Source organism: Trichoderma aggressivum, assembly GCF_033847375.1.
Source record: "Trichoderma aggressivum f. europaeum strain CBS 100526 chromosome Unknown scaffold_019, whole genome shotgun sequence".
Lineage (NCBI taxonomy): Eukaryota > Fungi > Ascomycota > Sordariomycetes > Hypocreales > Hypocreaceae > Trichoderma > Trichoderma aggressivum.
The window spans coordinates 367,241-386,100 of NW_026946385.1; the positions used below are offsets into that span (position 1 = coordinate 367,241).

At 47.0% G+C, this 18,860-nt stretch overlaps 6 protein-coding genes across 6 annotated transcripts; 1 reads left to right on the plus strand and 5 right to left on the minus strand.

Annotated features, from left to right (window-relative positions):
* Window positions 1-72: 72 nt before the first annotated feature.
* On the minus strand, window positions 73-1,026 carry Triagg1_5489 (uncharacterized protein; the record flags this gene model as incomplete). The annotated part of the gene is made up of 2 exons (XM_062900009.1): window positions 73-924; window positions 982-1,026. 2 exons carry the CDS (start codon window positions 1,024-1,026, stop codon window positions 73-75), a joined length of 897 nt encoding a protein of 298 aa, XP_062755610.1.
* Window positions 1,027-1,892: 866 nt separating this feature from the next.
* Window positions 1,893-2,829, minus strand: Triagg1_5490 (uncharacterized protein; the record flags this gene model as incomplete). The annotated part of the gene is made up of 4 exons (XM_062900010.1): window positions 1,893-2,006; window positions 2,063-2,296; window positions 2,431-2,579; window positions 2,649-2,829. 4 exons carry the CDS (start codon window positions 2,827-2,829, stop codon window positions 1,893-1,895), a joined length of 678 nt encoding a protein of 225 aa, XP_062755611.1.
* Window positions 2,830-3,545: 716 nt separating this feature from the next.
* Triagg1_5491 (uncharacterized protein) lies at window positions 3,546-4,517 on the minus strand (the record flags this gene model as incomplete). Its single annotated transcript, XM_062900011.1, has 5 exons — window positions 3,546-3,720; window positions 3,772-4,049; window positions 4,102-4,205; window positions 4,274-4,346; window positions 4,404-4,517. The coding sequence occupies 5 exons, from the start codon at window positions 4,515-4,517 to the stop codon at window positions 3,546-3,548; spliced, it is 744 nt and encodes a 247-aa protein (XP_062755612.1).
* A 1,695-nt stretch (window positions 4,518-6,212) lies between these two features.
* Triagg1_5492 (transcriptional regulator family: Fungal Specific TF) lies at window positions 6,213-7,810 on the plus strand (the record flags this gene model as incomplete). The annotated part of the gene is made up of 4 exons (XM_062900012.1): window positions 6,213-6,285; window positions 6,344-6,633; window positions 6,720-7,408; window positions 7,459-7,810. The coding sequence occupies 4 exons, from the start codon at window positions 6,213-6,215 to the stop codon at window positions 7,808-7,810; spliced, it is 1,404 nt and encodes a 467-aa protein (XP_062755613.1).
* A 558-nt stretch (window positions 7,811-8,368) lies between these two features.
* On the minus strand, window positions 8,369-9,562 carry Triagg1_5493 (CAZyme family GH18; the record flags this gene model as incomplete). The annotated part of the gene is made up of 1 exon (XM_062900013.1): window positions 8,369-9,562. One exon carries the CDS (start codon window positions 9,560-9,562, stop codon window positions 8,369-8,371), a length of 1,194 nt encoding a protein of 397 aa, XP_062755614.1.
* Window positions 9,563-11,348: 1,786 nt separating this feature from the next.
* On the minus strand, window positions 11,349-13,672 carry Triagg1_5494 (CAZyme family AA3; the record flags this gene model as incomplete). The annotated part of the gene is made up of 6 exons (XM_062900014.1): window positions 11,349-11,487; window positions 11,547-11,956; window positions 12,019-12,235; window positions 12,288-12,510; window positions 12,580-13,520; window positions 13,575-13,672. The coding sequence occupies 6 exons, from the start codon at window positions 13,670-13,672 to the stop codon at window positions 11,349-11,351; spliced, it is 2,028 nt and encodes a 675-aa protein (XP_062755615.1).
* Window positions 13,673-18,860: the final 5,188 nt, after the last annotated feature.

An 18,860-nucleotide genomic window follows, 5' to 3' on the forward strand; every position in this document is an offset into this window, starting at 1 on the left:
CATCAAATAAACTTACAAAGCTCAGTCAATGACCGCCCGGTAAATATTCTCCAACGCTAAATAGCATGTAGACTAATAGTGCCATTCTTTACTACCTATATCCTGTCGAACTTTGTAATGGTTCTCTGCGACTTCTAGAGCTTCCAAGTCTATTTCACTAATGAGACAGCCTTCTTTCTCAGCTCCTAGTTTACCAAGTGATCCTAGCACTGGCAATGCAACTTGGCTATGACCCCAAGCGTTGCAAAACGCAACGGCGCATGTGTTCTCGTAAGCCCTAGCAACGGTAACGCTATCCAAGAACACTGCTTCAGAGTCCGCGTTTAGAGCTAGAAGTCTTGGATTGGCTTTTTTGATGTGCCAGTAGGCAGGAATAATGACAATCTTTGCGCCATCCGCAGCTAATTGTCTCAAAGCTTCTGGAAAGGCGAGATCCCAACAAATAAGCAGACCGACTCGCACTATATGGCCACCGGGAAGCGGCACATCAAACGCTTTGTGTGGCGTTTGCCTATCAGCAGTCAAAACGCCGCGTTCAACATGCCACAGGTTCTTCTTTTGGTATGTTCCTAGAATATCTCCAGAAGTCGCAGCGATGAAGTATGTCTTGTTGTGTAGCTCCACTATGGGATCACCCGCATGTACGTCTTGTTCTAGATGAGAAGTAGCAACGGCATCCGATGGTTGGATAGTAACAGGCTCAACGATGGTCCCTGGAACGATGTGAATATGTAACTCTCTAGCTAGGTTTTGATACTGCGAAAGATATTGCGCGGAAAATGCACAAGCTGTAGCGAACGAAGGGTCCTCCGGAACCCATGATGTGAGGTGATATTCTGGCAATACAACGAGATGGCTTCCTTGTGAGGCAGCGAATCGTATTTCTGAAACCGCTTCGTCAAAGTTTTCTTGCACACAAAGGGGCTGTTTGGATATATCAAAACGTCAGTTCGGATGTTTGGGGAGAACAGGGCGACTCACCTTGGCCTGAAACTGAACAAGGGCAACTTTTAACATCGGGGCCATCTTGGGAAGCTTTGTGGGATGACTGCAATTGTCTTACAAAAGTAAAAAACAGTGCTTGAAAAGAACCTCGAAATTGAAGGGTTTCTTCTTGTTCTTATTGAACATGGAGAGACTTGAAGAAGCATGGTCAAACCTGCCTTCGCCACCATCACGCCTGGGCTGCGCCTCGCACCGCTGTGGAGTCTGTATGCGGTATCCAGTCAAGCGGAGGACAGAAAACAGAGACCGAGAAGATTTCGAACACCGACGCGTTGAATTACTATCTATATTTCCTGAATAACTGCTACTATATCTATAATTCTCTACTAATTGCTGATATAATCTCCAATACCTAGCATTTCCATGCGACACGAGATACTGAATACATGTATATAGTAAAATCAGGGTGCCAACTGAATAGGCGCTCTGCTTTTTCCGACCTCCACTTGCCAGTATCACTGTTTCGGAAAAAGCATTGAAGAGGTGGCAGCAGCCTAGTGGTGGGCACATTTTAGGCACGCGGTATGGCTACACGTGTATGTCCATTTGGTTAACTGATTCCATTCATGATATAGCTGGAATCAGCTGACAACCTTCTTTGAACACCTAGCGACGGCAAGAGAAATAAGGCATGAACTTGAGTATTGGTGTTTATCTTTTGGCAGTTACCTATTTATTGCCGCCTATTGCAGATATACAACTAGAATAAGCCCTACCAACACAATTATCCCCTCATCCACACATAGGCTTGTGATGGAGGGGATTTTGGACCAAGGACAGCCTTCAGGAACGCCTTGCGAGCCTTTGCCAGGCAACCACCCGTTAGATACCACAAGACTTATCTCTCCCACTCATATGGCGTGTCTCTGCCATGCTTGCTCAGCACGTTATTTATGTTGGCGAAGCATTGTGTAAAAAGCACCTGATCCTGGTCCGAAATATGGCTGCAGCTTGTCGAGCTCATTGGAGAAGGCCTCCGTCTGGGTCCCATCTTCGTGCAGCTGGATTAAGTCAGCAACTACCAGAATTTGGTAAACATTCGCCCAGATTTTGCTACCTCAATGCTATCCCATCCGAGATAATAAACACCAAGCCTTCGGTGAGGCTTGGTAATTGTTTCTGGAACAGGGCTGCTGCAAGGCACACCCGCGGTTTCGTTGGAGTTACTAGCGTATGCCCAATAGCCACCTGTGAATCCTAGGATTTGGTAAGCATCGGAATACGTTTTATGCATCGATTTCTGTAGAGCCTCGTCCTCTAATGGGGCGTCATCTCTCAGTCGGATGAAGGCCTAATACGAGTTTCATTAACAAAATGCTCCAGAGCGCTGCATAAAATACAACGATACGAATAAGAATGAAGCTGGAAAAAAAAAATACGAAACCATGTGAAATGACAAGGCAAGGCAAAACAATAGCCACATACAAACTCGCAAACAGGAGCGCCGAGCGCCTTGGTCAAATGTTCCAACTGAGCTTCGGTGAATTCGAAGTCCAAAGATGTCGCGTCTGTCACCCCAGTGTGAACTAAACCCTCGGCCACGGCGCTTCGGTCTTGTCGCTCGTCAGGCCAATCTGGTTACCCCCAATGGTCAGAGTCAAGAGTATAGGTAAAGAATTACATTGCATGATGACAGTCCTTACGAATGACCCAACAAATCTCATGGCGCTTTCTGGGTAGACTCAAGACTCTGGTTGGCGTAGTGTAGCCGTAGTATTGGGATGCCGCGCCCGCTGCAGCAATTTGCTGGCGAAGCTTCAGGAATGCTGCCGATGATACGGTGGACCCGGCCGGGAAAGTAAAGCGTAGTACTTGGGACAGCATTTTGCAAAGGTCTGGTGATGTATTGGAAGCTTGAGTTGACCCCCAGATCCAGTGGATGAGATCGCTACTTATAAGAGACAGATGGCAGGGTTCATGGAGCTTCTCTTGGCAGAAGCCTCCATGTTATTAGTGTGGTGAGGCTGGCGATTTGGTGTCGGCAGCTCCAGCATGCGCATTATCCACACCGAAATGAAGTAGAGATTTCACGAAGTCATGTACGCGTGTATTATGCAACCGTCTTAAAGCCACCCAACGAGACTTGGCTTTCGTTCCGAGAGTGAACATGATACAAAGCTCTCATTATCAATTTTGATCGGCAGTCACCACAACTAAGCCAAAACGGCGCATCAGCTTGGCTGACCAGCGAGTGAATCTGCCGGTGGTCTGTAAGCAGGATGCCATCAAGTCTGCACCTTGCGGATTTCCGCCTGTTGTACGCAAAAAGGGCGGGAAGTTTTGGGAGTAATAAGCCGCAAAGTGTTAACCTCGTGATGTCTTTCAAAGAGGAGCAAGGTATCCTGTACTAGAGGCTTATTAAAGGCCATGGAAATAAGCTTATGCTTTTTGTCGAGATCTTTTCTAGTGAGCGCGCGCTTTCCTAATATGGATGGATGAGACTCTGCACTTTCTACTAAAAGGCATGAGAGTCCCTGAGTGCAGTACAGAAATCCATGGCAGCCATATTTCTTCATCTTCAAGTCCTGTACGACCTTTGTCTATTCCTTCAACTCCCCGACATTCTCCTTTGCGAAGAAATCCGCAATAGAAGCTCGAGCTATATCAAGATCAAGTACGCTCTGAACCTCGTCATCAATAACCTTAAAAAAGTCGGGAGCATTCCACTTTGGTTCCCATCCAATGGCGTATTTTTTGTCTGCAATACCCTGTGGACTGCTACCATGTTAGATCGAGCGACTTCTTCAGTTGGAGAATTCTACTGACCTTGAACTAAAAGCGACCTGCACGTATGGCGACGGAAACCCGAGAGCCTTTTCGGCAAGTTCTACGCTTGGCCAAACAGCTGGTATCGGCTCTTTCACCAAACTGCGGGCATGAAGAGACTTGGCCAGGCCTTCTGATATTTCCCACCAGCTTAAGTAATGAGTTGCCACGAAATAATATCCTTTTTCACCACTCTGGGGAGGCTTTCCTTGGATAATGAGCCCGATAAGCAGAAGGTAGTAGTCTACTACATCAGATATATGCGCTGCCGGCCACCGCTACGAGATTGTCAGTATGAACTAGTTTGATGGCTGTTGTTTCGTTCCTTACACCTTCGTAGTCGAATTTGTATACCATCTTCTGTGCAATGAATGCACGAATGAGGCCAGGCACCTGAACGGACAGCTTCTTGTACGGGCCGGTACCTCGACCATCTGCCAACTCCGGTATGAACTGTCACCACTAGTCTTTCAAAACGAACTGAGAGGCTCATTGGACTCACAAACAAGTGGCGGGAATACAATGAAGGACATTACGTTTAACTTCTGGGCGAATTCGGTTATCGCGACGCTCACCTAATACGTTGGTTAAAATAATGTGAATATGACGCCGAGATAGATATATCTCCTTACCCTCGTCACGGGAAATGCATCCTGCTCTGGTACTTTCTTTTCAAGCTCGAAAACAGGATCAGTGTCCTTTACTGGACCGTGAGGCCAGCCTGTTTCTTTGCTAAAAGCACCCATTCCAGCCGTCTGAGCTCATTGAGAATTTGTTATCTTCATAATGATTTCAACACTCAAGGTAGGGGGATTCTCTCACATGAATAAAATATGTGTCTTTCCCGGTTGCCTGACGTCTCTTCTGTAAAGCCGAGATCAAAGGATATGCCAGATTTGGATCCAGTGAACTTGCACAATGAATAATGATATCGACTAGGGGCATAGTGTTAAACAAAGACCACCAGTTGGATGCGTCAGTGTACTTTACCATTTTGCTCAAGTACAATCCCGGTTATCTTATCTTCATCTAGCAAAGAACACTGTACGGCATTTACGCCCAGTGAAGTGAAGTGTCCCACCTGTTCCTCAGAACGAACGAGAACGTGGATCCTTTCTGGTGAGAGCTTGACACTCTCGCTAGAAAGGAGCCCAACAACAAGAGACCCTCCACTAAGATATATTATTAGCCAATTACATAAAGCAGGATGTTGTGGATTGAGAAACATGCATGTATCCGGCAGCGCCAGTAATCAAAATATTCCACGCCATGGCAACTTGCGAGTACAAGACATGGGTTTCCAGAGGTGTTGTATAATTGAGTAGCTAATTTACTTAAAACTAAATCCAATGCAAAGAGTTCATGATATTTATAAGTAAGTACGTATGCCTTCGATCAAGAAAACCATCAGAAAACATCTTATTGCTATCCGTTGATTAATAACACAAACTCTCTTGAGCATGATGAACCCATCAGGCCTTCACTTTCGTAGGGAATCGTGATTGGCCGGCAAGGCTAATAGAATGGAGCCGGAAACCCGCGCATCTCCGGACCAGACTTGACCTTTGTTTCTCTCCTTTCCCAAATCTCAAGTCGCGACAACCACATCCGTTGCTTACCGCAAAATTATCGAGCAAAACAAGAGTCTTTATAATCTCAGGTATGGAAACCCGCGGGAGTGCGTCAGCGCGGTCACGAAAACAGCCCGCAATTCCTCGGCGATCCGTAAGTACCTACATTCCAATCAAGGTGAACAAAGCGCTTCACTGAAAGGTGCTGACTTGGATAACAAATCAGTGCGACCAGTGCCGGGCTCGAAAGGTATACAAATTAAATACAACCTAACGGAAGAACGATCGTTGGTACTGATTCACTTCATGCCAGATTGCATGCGACAGAGGATCCCCATGCTCCAGCTGCGACAATGCGAAAATTCGCTGCACACACACGACCGTTGTATCGAGAGCAAAAGAAACGGGCCAGAGGGTTATCATATCAGCCAAATAGTGAGTCTTCAGCCATCCGGTCCAACAGATGTTCAGAATAGTTCTAAGACGACCTCAAATGTTTCCCCACCGTCAAGTGAGAGAAAATTCGATGAAATTTTTGAGGGTATTGACGAGATCAAAAAGCTGCTGCAAGAACGTAGCTCTGGTCTGCAGGAGTATCAGTCTCATCACAGGGCAGATTCAGATAGCCCCCTGACTCAAGATACAATAGAGAGCGGACGACAGTCTCCTTGCCCATTTACAGGAGGATCATCATTTACGGCTCAATCCCTTGAAGCCAAACGGTTCGTGGAAAGCATAGCGGCGCAGACTACACTTGAAGATTCTGATCTCGAGAGAGATGACCTTCTAGCTTGCCTGCGGGATCTATTGCGCCACAAAAACGATGAAATTGTGGTTCACCAAATCTCATTCTCAGATGAGCCGCATCCAATGTCTACTACTAGCAAGACGAAGAACTTGCCACCACTGGACGCTGCCGTGTTCGTTCTGAAATGGGCAAAAGGTATGGCGACTCACATTTGCTCTCGACTTGTTTTCCCCCAAAACTCATTGGTTGGCAGAAAATCATTCGAACTACATTGTAACATGGCTGTCGCACATTTTACCTCTTGAAAGACTCATTGAAATCTGCCAAAAGGTGTACTTTTCCGTCCATGGATATACTGAAATCGAATTCATTCTGGCCAACGGTAGTTTTTATTGGCTTTATGCGGAATACGCCATCATATCCAAGCAAACCCAGTTTCACGAGTACGGCAGACAATGCTGCGAAAACTTTCAAGATGCGTTCTCTCGCCTTCCGTTTCTATTGCCTGCCTCGATGGAAGTCATTGCAGCGATGGCTATGGGTGTAAGTGCCTGTATATGGGATAAATCTCACATCTACATGTCGATGAGAGACTCGAGATGGACTACAGGAGCTAATCTGTTTAACAGTCGTTGCATGCGATTGAACTCTGTAAAGACCTTCTTGCTTGGACGTTCTCGTCGTCAGCTTCGCACCTATGCCAAACGCTGGGTTTTCACCAGAATTCATTTCTTGAAAATGACAGAGAAGACATTAAAAAGGCTAAGCAACGGCTCTTCTTTACCATATATCGAATAGACAAAAGCTTGTCGCTACGGCTCGGACGATCATCTAATATTCAGGAATATAATGTGCCGTTACCATGCGACTCTATGGACATGAGGTGGAATAAATCTGCCAATATTCAAGGCAGGGTTTACGACGAGCTATACAGTTCATTTGGTCTGTCACGATCATATTCAGACCGTCTGCAAAGCGTCAAATCTCTGTCTGGCGAAATTCAGATGCTGCTTGATGTAAGAAACTCTGAGCTCGACCGTGCTAGCTATGAACAATCTGATAACAGCTTCAAGGGTTTTGCTCATACTATCAGCTCCATTAATACAGATATATTGCTCAAAGCACATCTCGCCGCCGAGCAGGTTGAGCTTCTCTCAGTGCTCACACTTATCCATAGAGCCGTTCTTACGCCTGACTCTGGTATTCCTCCAGACTGCTTCGAGGCCGCAAGCAAAGCAATGGATGCCCATCAACATGCTATAGCAACACTACAGGCCTGCACCGATGAACCTACCCCTGCGGCTAGGTACATCAATCGGTAAGCCATTCCCTTCTAGACTCATAATGACGTGCCGCTCATAGTTGAAGTATCATTTTGAACATGCCATTCGTGCCCTTCATTGTCCTCTTTCGCCAATGCATCGAGGCTTCTAATCCTGTTGATCTCGCTCGTCTTTGTGACTTCGTCACATCGCTGCAGCCTCTGGAGTTCTCTTCGAAACCAGCCAGAAGTCGCCAACGACTATTTCAACTACTTCATAAGGTCGCGCAGCTATATGTTGAATCCGGTTCCAGCCCAAAAATATGGAACCAAGGTCTTACGGATGACGAATTCAACCATTACTTGAACATCCTGGGATTCACAACGACCGTATCCTCGTCCAACCAAGAGCTTGTGCCTACAATTACGAATGAATTCACCAATGAAATGATACCTTAGTCAAACACTACGTGTGTAGCATATTTCTATTTAACAAAGTATGTGAGGTACGACTATACTAGGCTTACCTTTCTGCTACAATTATTGACTTCTTCTAGCGACCGCTACTAACACTATATTTCTATAGTATATACTACTATGGTTCAGTATTATCTTCCTCTAATGTCTGGTATTATCGCCAGCTCAAATGCTATTCATACTTGTTGGATATCCAGCCCAGGTTGCTGAATTGGTGGTCACTCCCAAGATACATGGCACATCGGTATCAGCCAGTGGTAATTACGTCACAGAAATGTTTGAGAACAATATTGCAAGAACTATGTATTGTCAAGATCTTGGCGGCCATGAATATGCATGCTGAAATCATAAACATAATGAGACTTAGATACAACGTCTAATCCAAATATATATACCGGAATGAAGAAAATATATACAAAGCTGAAGCGAAGAGGCTTACTCAGAGGCCAAAAAGAAGTAATGCAAGCGTCGTACGCTCTCTATTTCCAGACTTCAAGAGAAAAAGTGGTATAGATCCCCATGGATGATCCGGATGGCCCTTTACTGGCACGAAGACCACCACTCCGACTCAACGACACACTTGAAGGGAGCCTGGCACTGGGTAGGACCAGTGTATCCATCACCACCGCACTGGCTCCACTGGGGAACAGAGCCGCCGTTACCACCGGAGGGAGCAGAGGAGGTAGGTCCGCTGGCGGCAGTGGAAGTTCGGGTGACAGTTGCCAGAGTGGTAGAAGGGGGAGGGGGAGGAGGAGTAGAAGCCGAGCCGCCCAGGTCAGCAACGATCTTGGCCAGGTATCCAGTGTTGGCGAAGAGCTGGGCCATATCCCACAGCATCACACCACCGAAGCTGGAAGTGTCCTTGGCAAGGCTGATAGCTCCAGAAAGCTGAGAGTCGGTAGGGAAAGATCCAGGGTTGGCGCCACCAGTGTTGGCAGGAGTGCCGATGAGAACCTTGGCGTTCTTGTTGGCGCTGACAGTCTTGGCCCAGTTGTCCCAAGTAGCCCAGTTGAAGTCGGCAGGGTAGTGAGAGACACCACATCCGTTGTTGTAGAACTGGACATTAACCCAGTCGAAAGCCACTTGTCCGTCGAGGAAACTCTCGTCTGAAATATCGGGGTAGGGGCACTGGGGGGCAGCTGAGAGCCAGAACTTCTTGGAGGTGTTGGCATCCATCAAGCTCTTCAGCTCGGCCGCAAAGGGCTCCATGTTGTTCTCGATGGGATCCTCAAGATCAAAGTCGAAACCGTCAACGACGGAGTTACCGAAAGGTCGGGGAGTGCTGTTGCCGCTCTGGACAGGGCCGTACATGGCCCAGATCTCCTGAGCAGCCGACACGGCAGCGGACGAGGAGCTGAAGCCACTCTCGGTGTAAGTGGCGCCAAACAGACTCATCATGATGGTCTTTCCATAAGTCTGCTGGCACTCGACGATGTCGGCTGCAACCTGGGGGCAGTTAAGCAGGTTGGGAGCCCCAGGGAATGCGGTACAGTTGTTGCCAACGTTGGCGAGGTTGAGGTTGAGGTTGGTTATGCCAACCATGAAGGAAATGTTGATGACGTCGACATCGGGGGCGTTCTGGCAGTAGTATGAGAGCCTGTTCTGGCCAATACTGCCGGAATTCTGACCCCAGTACACAACGACGTTGTTGTTGCTGTTTTGATTCCAGCCAGCCTGCGCAGCAGGGAGGAGAGACAAAAGCCCGAGGGCAGCAGTGAAGGAAAAGGAAGGCATGTTGACTCGCTTGTCGAAATGTTAATGAATGTAAAAGTAAGGAATGACTAGGAAGGACCGGAGACAGCTCTGGATTGGCTTATCGTGATGATGAATTTGGGAACATGAGAGCAGATCGAAGTCTTTATATCAGTTCGATAGGCAGCCGCTGACATGTTTCAAGTCAACGCCATAGTCTTTGCAACACGACCAATGGGGCAGCTAAGATCAAGCTTACACAGGTAGCATCGTGCCAGAAAATAATGGTAGGTGCTATGCTGATTGAGATAACCCACCCAGGCGGCTCCAATTCGCAGTCTGACATGGTTACATGAATGGGCAGTTGGTTGGACGACTGAAACATTCCGCACCGTCTTTGTGCTGTACAATCACGGCAGCGGCAGCGATAGGGACTAGTTCGACAAATCCACCGTTAGTCCTGATGATGTGGACTGTAAATGGGATATCTGACTACGATTAGGATGATATTGATGCAACGTTATGCTCTAATACTGCCAGGGTCAAGGTGATTTAATGTCCAATGCGGAAGGTTGAGAGTAGCAAAAGCGGTTAGAGAACGTCACCCATCACACGCATGTAAGTCAATATGCAGGAACCAGTTCTAATAGATGCATCTGCAAATTGACCTCATGGTGCATTTAGACGAGATGCCTGCTGAAGGTTGTTTACTTTCGAGGGAGGGAATATTCTTTTTCACCAATTTCTTTTCCCCATCTTTTGTATGAGAGTCAAATGATCCCATTGTGCTCTAGGCCCTTCAAGACCCTCTTCCCAAATAAACCTCCAATTTACGGAGTATGAAAGCAATGCTTCCCGCCAACACTCGGCTGTAATACTCGCTGGTTTCTCTCAGAGTGTTTAGAGTCTAGCCAATTTTGTCAGCTCCTTCAGCTGGAGCTTCCGCTTTCGTGATAGGGCTTGTCTAATATCGGAGCAGGGCAGGCTCTGAGTTCCTGCACGTGGCGGTGCCATTACTCCGTAATTTCGGATAAGACGGCAACTTCATGTTATTGGGTGCGACCAATCCAAGCTGGACGCGGCACAGATGGAGACTCGGAGATGCTACAATGAATCAAACCGCTTAGGTGGGGTCGTCGATAGCTACGATGAGTTGCGCGGCGTGATACCAGTTGTGTTACAATCTACCCATAACTTCAATAGAGTATAGATTGCAGAGCTCCTATTGGAAGGATATCATCTGGAGAGGTTTAGGCAGCTCAATTGATTTTCGGTAGAGCCCTAGATATTATGGGAAACTCGTAGAATTAAACGGCCGCTATGGAATCCACCTGCATCATTGTTGAGGAAGTGAAAGAACGACGTTACAATTGAAGATGAAAGCCAGGCCGGCATCAAATATGGTATCGCATGGTAGATACAACGTACATGACTGTATAATCGGTAAAACAATACATCTTTGAGTTTTTTAGAGATGAACTATGTATGTACTTCTATCAATTGCATTTATTGGGTTAGAAATTAACCAACGGTACTTTTTGTAGAAAGGCTCGTGTTGTGAGACTCCAATATCTGGTCAATCAACATCAGTGCCAGTTAGATCTACATTTATATCATCAATAATAGTACTAATCACTTGCTCTCAAGATATTGGATATTGACAATTTGGAACTAGAGTTAGACTACAAAAAGACAACAACGGCCGAATCAAATGAAATGAGCGATACAGGGTAGTTACGTTGAAGAATCACAGTCGAGCACTCAATAAACCATGGTGACAGTCCGTGAACAAATCGTACATCAAATGAGAGAGTGGGAGCAATATTCTTTAGAGACGATACTGCAGTGCCAGTTCACCAGGAGCATGGTATGTTGGAACCTTCATCTCCAATGCCTCTCCAGAATAGCCGAGATCTTCAGCTACCAGCATCGCGGCTTTTTCTCCAATCAGGAGAGCCGTCGAGTATCTATATCACATTTAGCTCCGAGACGGGACAATGGCACCCAGCCAGAGAGGGAAGCTCACGTGTTGCAGCCCACATTGTCGGGGCAGATACTCAGATCGGCAACCTTGAGTCCTTTCACGCCGTGGACATTCAGACGCTCGTCCAAGACGCCGTGTTTTACGATGCTATTACCTTCTTTGGGAGCCATAGAGCATGTTCCCAAGCTGTGCCAAGTACTCTCCACGTGACGCTTGACCCATTCCTCAATCGCTTTGATATCATTGGAGTTATACTTGAGCTCTTGGCGCGTATTGACTTTGTTGGAAGACAGGATATTGACGGCAGCTTTGGTGTCAGCTTCAGGGAGATAGGAAGACCAGCTGCCATGGGTAATTCCAGCAGATAGGTTACCCGGAAGGGCGTAGGCCTTGGTCGTGGCCAGATCCATATCATGAGCTCTTGCTGGAGAGTCATACTCAAAGAAGGGGTGCTACACAGGCGAGATAAGTCATCAAAGCCACACATTATTAGTACAAGGAAGATGCAACGAACCATGGTCTCCACTTCACCCGCAAATGCATCCATTCTCCGTGCCGTTTCCCTGGATTTAATGTAACCCCACACCATTGGTACCATGTCGCGCTCGTCGTTCATAAAGCCACAATCGAAGTCTGGGCTGTCGTATGGGTCAGCGCTCTTGATATGGGTGCTACCTCTCGAAAACGGATATTCCAAGAAGTGGAACATGGTGAAGAACTTCCCGGGAGGCCTTGTAAATTTGTCAGAATTGAAGCCAAACACTTGGGCGTTGAGATCCTCACATCAGCATGTGGTCACCAAACCAGCCGGATATGACACTGTAGTGCATCACTGGCTTATCTGGCTTGTCTTTAAAATAACTCTTCCAGCCGTCTTTGAAGTGAGGAGTTGGCCAGCTCTCAAACTCTTTTAATTCTTGCTCTGTAGGGCGAATCTTAACCCCTGCATCAATGCCATTGGTTGCAAGAGGGCCAGTTCCCTTGAGATGCCATTCATCGAAGACGCCTACATCAGAGTGAAATCAGTACGCGTAATGATAATTGGGCAAGGTTTCCGTGTAGTTCATCGACTCACGCTTCTGCACTTCGGGTTCGCCACGAACAAAGTCGTCAAACGTCTCGACATCTGGCTTGGCTCTGAACACTGAAAAGGTCAAGTAATGGTCTTGGAAGTTGAGTCCAACTCCGGGAAGATTGACCAAACAGTTGACACCGGCCTTTTTCAGTTTTGCTGGGTCACCGATGCCTGATCTCTGAAGAATGAGTGGAGATGAGAGTGTCCCGCCCGATACGACGATCTGCTTGCGGGCTCGGAAAACGCGGGTTGGAGGCTGGCCCGAGCCTAGAGGTTTGGTGGGAACTGTTTGCACGCCGACGGCCCGCCCATTCTCAATTATGACCTTGTCGACCTTTGTATTGCAAGCTAGATAGAGGTTGGAGTGCGCCGCTCGAGTAGCATGGATGTAAGCATGTGCACTGTCGCTTCGCCGTCCTGTGTCTCGATTTATCCACTTCAACCAGTGCTCAGCCCCATGGCCTGTAACCAAATCCTGGAGATCGTCAACTACAGGGATTCCCTGTGACTCTGCGGCTCGAAGGAAGTCGTCTTTAATCGGATATGTATAGTTGCCAAAGGACACTTTGATGGGGCCTTCGAATCCGTGTATGTCGCGATTCTGGCTGGCTCTTTGATACGTCTCATGCTTCCTCATGAGCGGCAGTAACTCTTGGGTTGTCCAGCCTTTGGCTTGGAAATCATCATAGTCTGATGCTGAAGCACGTGTGTACATCATAAAGTTGATTGACGAACCGCCACCGAGGACGTGGGCGCAAGGTACAACCGCCTTTCGGCCAGCCAGCCATTTGGACGGACGGGACTCGTAAAATGAGGCAGTCTTGGAGTCCAATTTCATATTCCGTGGGTAGATACCGGGTCGGAAGACCCAAGGATTGTTTAGATTGCTCTCGCCAGCCTCAATCAGCAAAACTTTGAGATTGTGGTCCAGGTTTGCCAATCTAATCTTGTTAGTCCATATGACTTGAGTTATGTTCAATGAGCGGAAGACTCACCGGCCCGCAACTACACATCCACAACTTCCACCTCCTGCCACGATGATATCGAACTCATCGGGCAGCGAACTCCCATACCCCGAATACTGTGTTGACATCTTCACAAGTACTTTGTTGGAAGGCTTAATTCATGAGACTCGAGAGAATGTAACACTGTTGTGTATACCGTCAGAACAGAATGGAACGGGCTGTGCCCTTAAATATACGTCAGACGGACACACGCCAGTGATTTTGATAGCCAATTATTCGTAAATCCGAAAAATCTCCCTTAGACTCTACTATATGGCACGAGACGAACGATATGTCGTATTCAACCCCTCACAACCAGAGCAGGATCACCAATTGCAATTCTGGTCTTGGGATGCATAAGCGTAATCAAGTTGCAGTGACTAGCATTCCATTTATCCGTGAATTCTCGCCACCATTTCCAATAGGTGCGCATAGGAGAGATGGGAATGTAACTTTCTGGCTTGCATGGCCAAGACTGCGGGGTGATGTGCAATGAGCGGTGTTGAGACGTTCACGTTTTTCACCATGGATAGGAGTTATCTACTTGATGTATTTTTTTTGGAGGCATTCCAGATGGCAAAGCTCCGTAACCTTCCAATTGTGAAAAGTTCACTCTTATCAAGTTTTCAGACATTCGTTTCGTCGAAAAGGCCACAGACGTTATCGTAGCTCGGGTATGTTTGAGAACCAGGCAACGATACAAGCTGAGATGGCCGAGTTCCATATCCGACAAGTGTGCCACCTACTGAATCAAGGATTCTGCTTATCCCCTATCATTGGACGATTCCGAATGGCTACAGCAGACTGCAGGCGGAATATCCAATTGTTCGAAAACTTCTCCCCGCTTATTTGGTTTTTGCACCAACATTTGAACTAATCAGAGCCACAGTTCATGCACCCCGGATTCTTGCACCGCACAGACTGTGGGGAGAAACACAGCCCCCCTCATGATATCAGATCTCCAATGTTGTGTTCTGCCTGTAGCAAGTGCGGGGATAGTAGCCATTCATCATCAAGATGTAAGCACATTATCACATCTGTGTGACGTGTTCTTCTTCAATCTGAAAAATGATGGTAACTGCCGGTGAGGGGCTTCGAGGTCGTATGTAGGAAACTTGGGTTTCATTTGGAGATAGGCCTTTGGCATGGTGTCCGAGTTTTACCGCATTGCTATTAGCTGAATCCAATGCAGGTTAAATGGCCTGTCAACTTGGGAGCCTTTGGACCTAACCCCCGCATCAACTATGCCAAATGGAACGCCCGGCATCGATCCTTTCGGGTATTCTTTCACCCTCCATAACGATCTCGAACTTGAATTCTTGTCATGTGCCTTGCCAATTCGTCAGCTAATGCATCTAATGGACTAAAATAGGACAAAAATGAAGTTGATCGAGCATCGTCGGGTGAAGTCTCAGCCGTGGTCGTTGCTCTCAGTCCAAGTCGTCTTCGCGTTCCGAGCATGGAGTCGCGGCAGCTAAATATTAGCCAAAGGTTAAGAGGAGGGTCTTATTTCCGGTGCTATCCCCTCGACTGCAAGGTCGGCACGTCGGTCTCTACGATTCCCCGCAACATGCTGATAATCGGGCAGTTCCGATTCGGTAACAGGCGATGAATGACATAAGCCATTGTGCAGGCCATGCACATACATACGGAAAGAGGGATAACATATGTTGAGCTTGCGTTGGCCAGTTACAGCAGCTGTATCAATACCTGGTAGAGTAAAACAACGTGCTAGTTAACCAGTCATAAACAGCGTAGCGGTCAAAATGGCCTGCTGAGTACAGCATGCAGTACAGCATTCCGGCCGCGGTTGGATTTAAGTGTACGCCTTCCACATGCCTCTTTTAGCCTGATTCTATTGCCTGTTATTAAACTCTATGAACCATCTATCGAAAGTCCAACTCCCATCATGTCGTTTACATTCCTTTGGCTCTCATGCCGGCCCATAGTGCCTCCCATCACATTTGAGTGTTTCTTTCCAGTGGTAACGATATAAACAGTTTTACTCAACTTGGCCGAAAAAAGAATGATCATTACCATTATGAACAATGTGTTGTTCCCCAGCATTTTGGACACTTGCATTATTAACATAGCTTAGCCAATCAGAGAGATAAGAACGTAAAACATGAAGCATAGTGCTATAATTATCCAATTGATCATATTCCTACCGCAAAGCATAATTTGTGATAGGTATTCTTCATCCGAGGAACACGTGGATTACCAATGATGCTGATGTAATTAAAATAATCTTTGTGGACCGAGCAATAGGAGAAATATTCTAGCCTCAATCCGCAAACTATTCTTTATTAGGCCCAGCCTAGCTTTCCAATGTATACTGGAAGAACTCATCATCTTGGGTACTCCATAGCGGGATACAATACTCTCTAGCCGGGAACCCTTAGTGACGATGCATTCAAGCTTAATTCTAGGCTAGAAAATAAAGTCTAACGAGCGATATTGACATGGTATTATATGATGGAATTTGCAAAGCTCTCCATTAGATATTGGCTACAACGCCTCGTTGATAGAATTAGGTACATAAGGGTCATGATCATCTATCGTGATTCAAAATCTCCGAAAAATCGAAGTGCCATCAAGTGTCATCACTTTGATGCTCAGACTTAATCTTACTCTAGGGGGCCGGCATAATTTATTCTTCCGTCTTGGTCACTCTGCGGGGGATAATCGATCACCTACTGTATGGTTGAATGCATACTGCATGGATCCCATCGACTGAGAGGGTCCTTCAATTTAATGGGAGGAAGGAGAATATATACACCTTTCAAGGAATGTCAAGGAGTATCCTTGTCTCAAAAAGCAAAGTCAATCAACGGATCCAGTTACCTTCAATGGGGGCCAGTTACAGGGGTATGCGTAGCCGAGCTGGGTCCAGTATGTCATGGGGCTTTCCTCAACGGCAGTCGCTGAGACTCAGGTTTAGCTATGAAGCTTGATCTTACACGGAACAGAGCGTATGTGACCTATCTTATTTGACGAAAGCAACGCCGGCTGTTTCCGCTTACTTATCTGCTGATTACATGGAGAATACTAAACTATAGAGCATCGATGCAAAAGGCTCTCAGTGACACAAAATCACCCCTGAGCTGAGCGCTATTATTAGTAGTTGAGATGCCTAACCTCGACGTCTAACGGAAAGGAGAAAAGAGTAGCCCAGCGGCAGATTTAGCTACTGGGCAATGCAGCCCTTTGATCGATGGTACCCACACGGCCAATGCCTGCTAGTGGCACCAATTTGGCCTGCTCTCAAAATCAGCAGGACTGATTCCAAAGAGAAATGCACGGATTGGGTTAAAGGTAACATTTTTCTTGTTTAAGCAGTACTGTCTGACTGAGACTGAACAATAAGCATGATGACCAATCTAATTGTCATGCAGTATTGCGACTGTTGCTCTTATTGTGTTGAGCATACGCTGTATCATGACAACTAATGCCAAGTATAGCAGTGAGCTCATTCCTATAGTATAGAGATTCATTCTGGCTAGCGGAAGTGAGTTTCATACCGTTGGCTTCATGTATATCGTTGGCCCTTCAGCGGTTTCGGTTTGATCTAAGCCAGTCGTTGAGTCGATAGACGGAGAAGAGTTTCCCAACATCAACCAATTTTCCATGGAGGTGTGCATGCACGACGGGGCAGAGCGTTGCCCACTTTTGGAAATAGTGTTAGTAACCGCAGATTGGGCCGCTCAATCAGGAGAATTTGCGGACCTCGGGGAGTTGTTTCTTTCAATGCTCCACACATTCAACGGCTCTCGCTCACAAGGGTGGCAGATTCAGGCTTTGCATCTCGATGCTGGGGGTCAGTTATACCGCAACAGGTGTCACGGATCAGGGTGCGTTGTTAATCACGGTGCGAAATTTGAGCCGATGCCCGGAACGCCATGCCGAACAGGAACTAACTACCCACGCGGCGTTTGACACTTCAGGAGAGGCGTCTTAGTGCCGCTCTGTATAGAATAAGCAGCCCTTCGGAGGCCATAAAGTCTGGCTGGCTCGGGACCGATGCCGAACGGAACTCTTCAAAACCGGCAGTTGCACATATCTTCTTCCATCTACAAGCGCTCGTTAGCCATAGCAAAGCTCCCCACATGCAGTGATTGCGCACAACATGGAGCAAAGAGGCTCTAAAAGCAAAGAGAAGCAGCCAAGCATACGATTTCTCAATTTGACAAACCCCAGCGACGCCACCAAATCGGAGGCACTCACTGTTATACGCTCCCACGTGGCCAAAAACACTCATGGCCGCAAGCAAGAGAGTCGACGTGCTCGCCTAGAAATTCGGCAATATCGGCCGGAGACTGGATCGAACAAGACTAACGATCGATGGTCGCAAGTGGATGTTAGCACCCAGTCGGTGCCAAGAACGAGAGAACCTCAGCCATCGGTGGTACGTGGAACCAAGCACGGCGAGGAGGTTCGACCAGCTGAGATAGAAATATGGATGCCCCATCCGCAAACCTCTGTAACATCCAACCGGAGAAACCCCTTTCAAAGCACTGCCATAGCGGTTTCTGATTACGAGAATGCCTTGATTGATCATTGTAAGTGTTCCTTCCCGTGGCTTGTTGGCATCTATACATGTATGTATGCATCTAAACTATAGCGCTAACTCTTGCAGACATTACCTACGTCGTAGAACACGGCTATACAGACTGCATCCACACCGAGACCGAACAACTCCTTCTCCAAAATGTCCGATCCAAGTTTGTGCCATGGTCCCTCACGGAGCGAGGCCTCCAAGCTGGCCTGTTTATGGCAGCCTGTCGAAGTTTACTGGTTTTACATCCCGAAGACGATTCATACAGAGTGTCGCTATTAAAGTATAAAAGTGAATGCATCAAAATCCTTCGCGCGGCTCTTTCGGCCTCTGATGGAAGAGAAATCAGCGACTATACCATCGCTCTGGCTTTGGTATTGACGACGGAAGAGGCAAGTATTTTCCGTCCCTACTGCGTCTATGCATCTAACAGTTATCTGCTTGGCAGTTTCTATCAGGAAACATAAAAGAGTACAGATTGCATGGCGAAGGGATTCTTAGGATGGTTCATCTGAGGGGTGGTTTTAAAGATCTTGGCCCTGGTGGTCTGCTAGGATATCTCTTAGCGAGATCTGTCTATAACCCCGTCTTTCAATTTGTAGACGGTCCAGATGCTACTGGTCTAGCAGAGTAGAATTTGTGCGAAGTACGTTAATGGGAATATTGGTTAGGATCAGTACATGATGACGGCAGAGTTAACAGGTAAATGAGTTTCAACATGG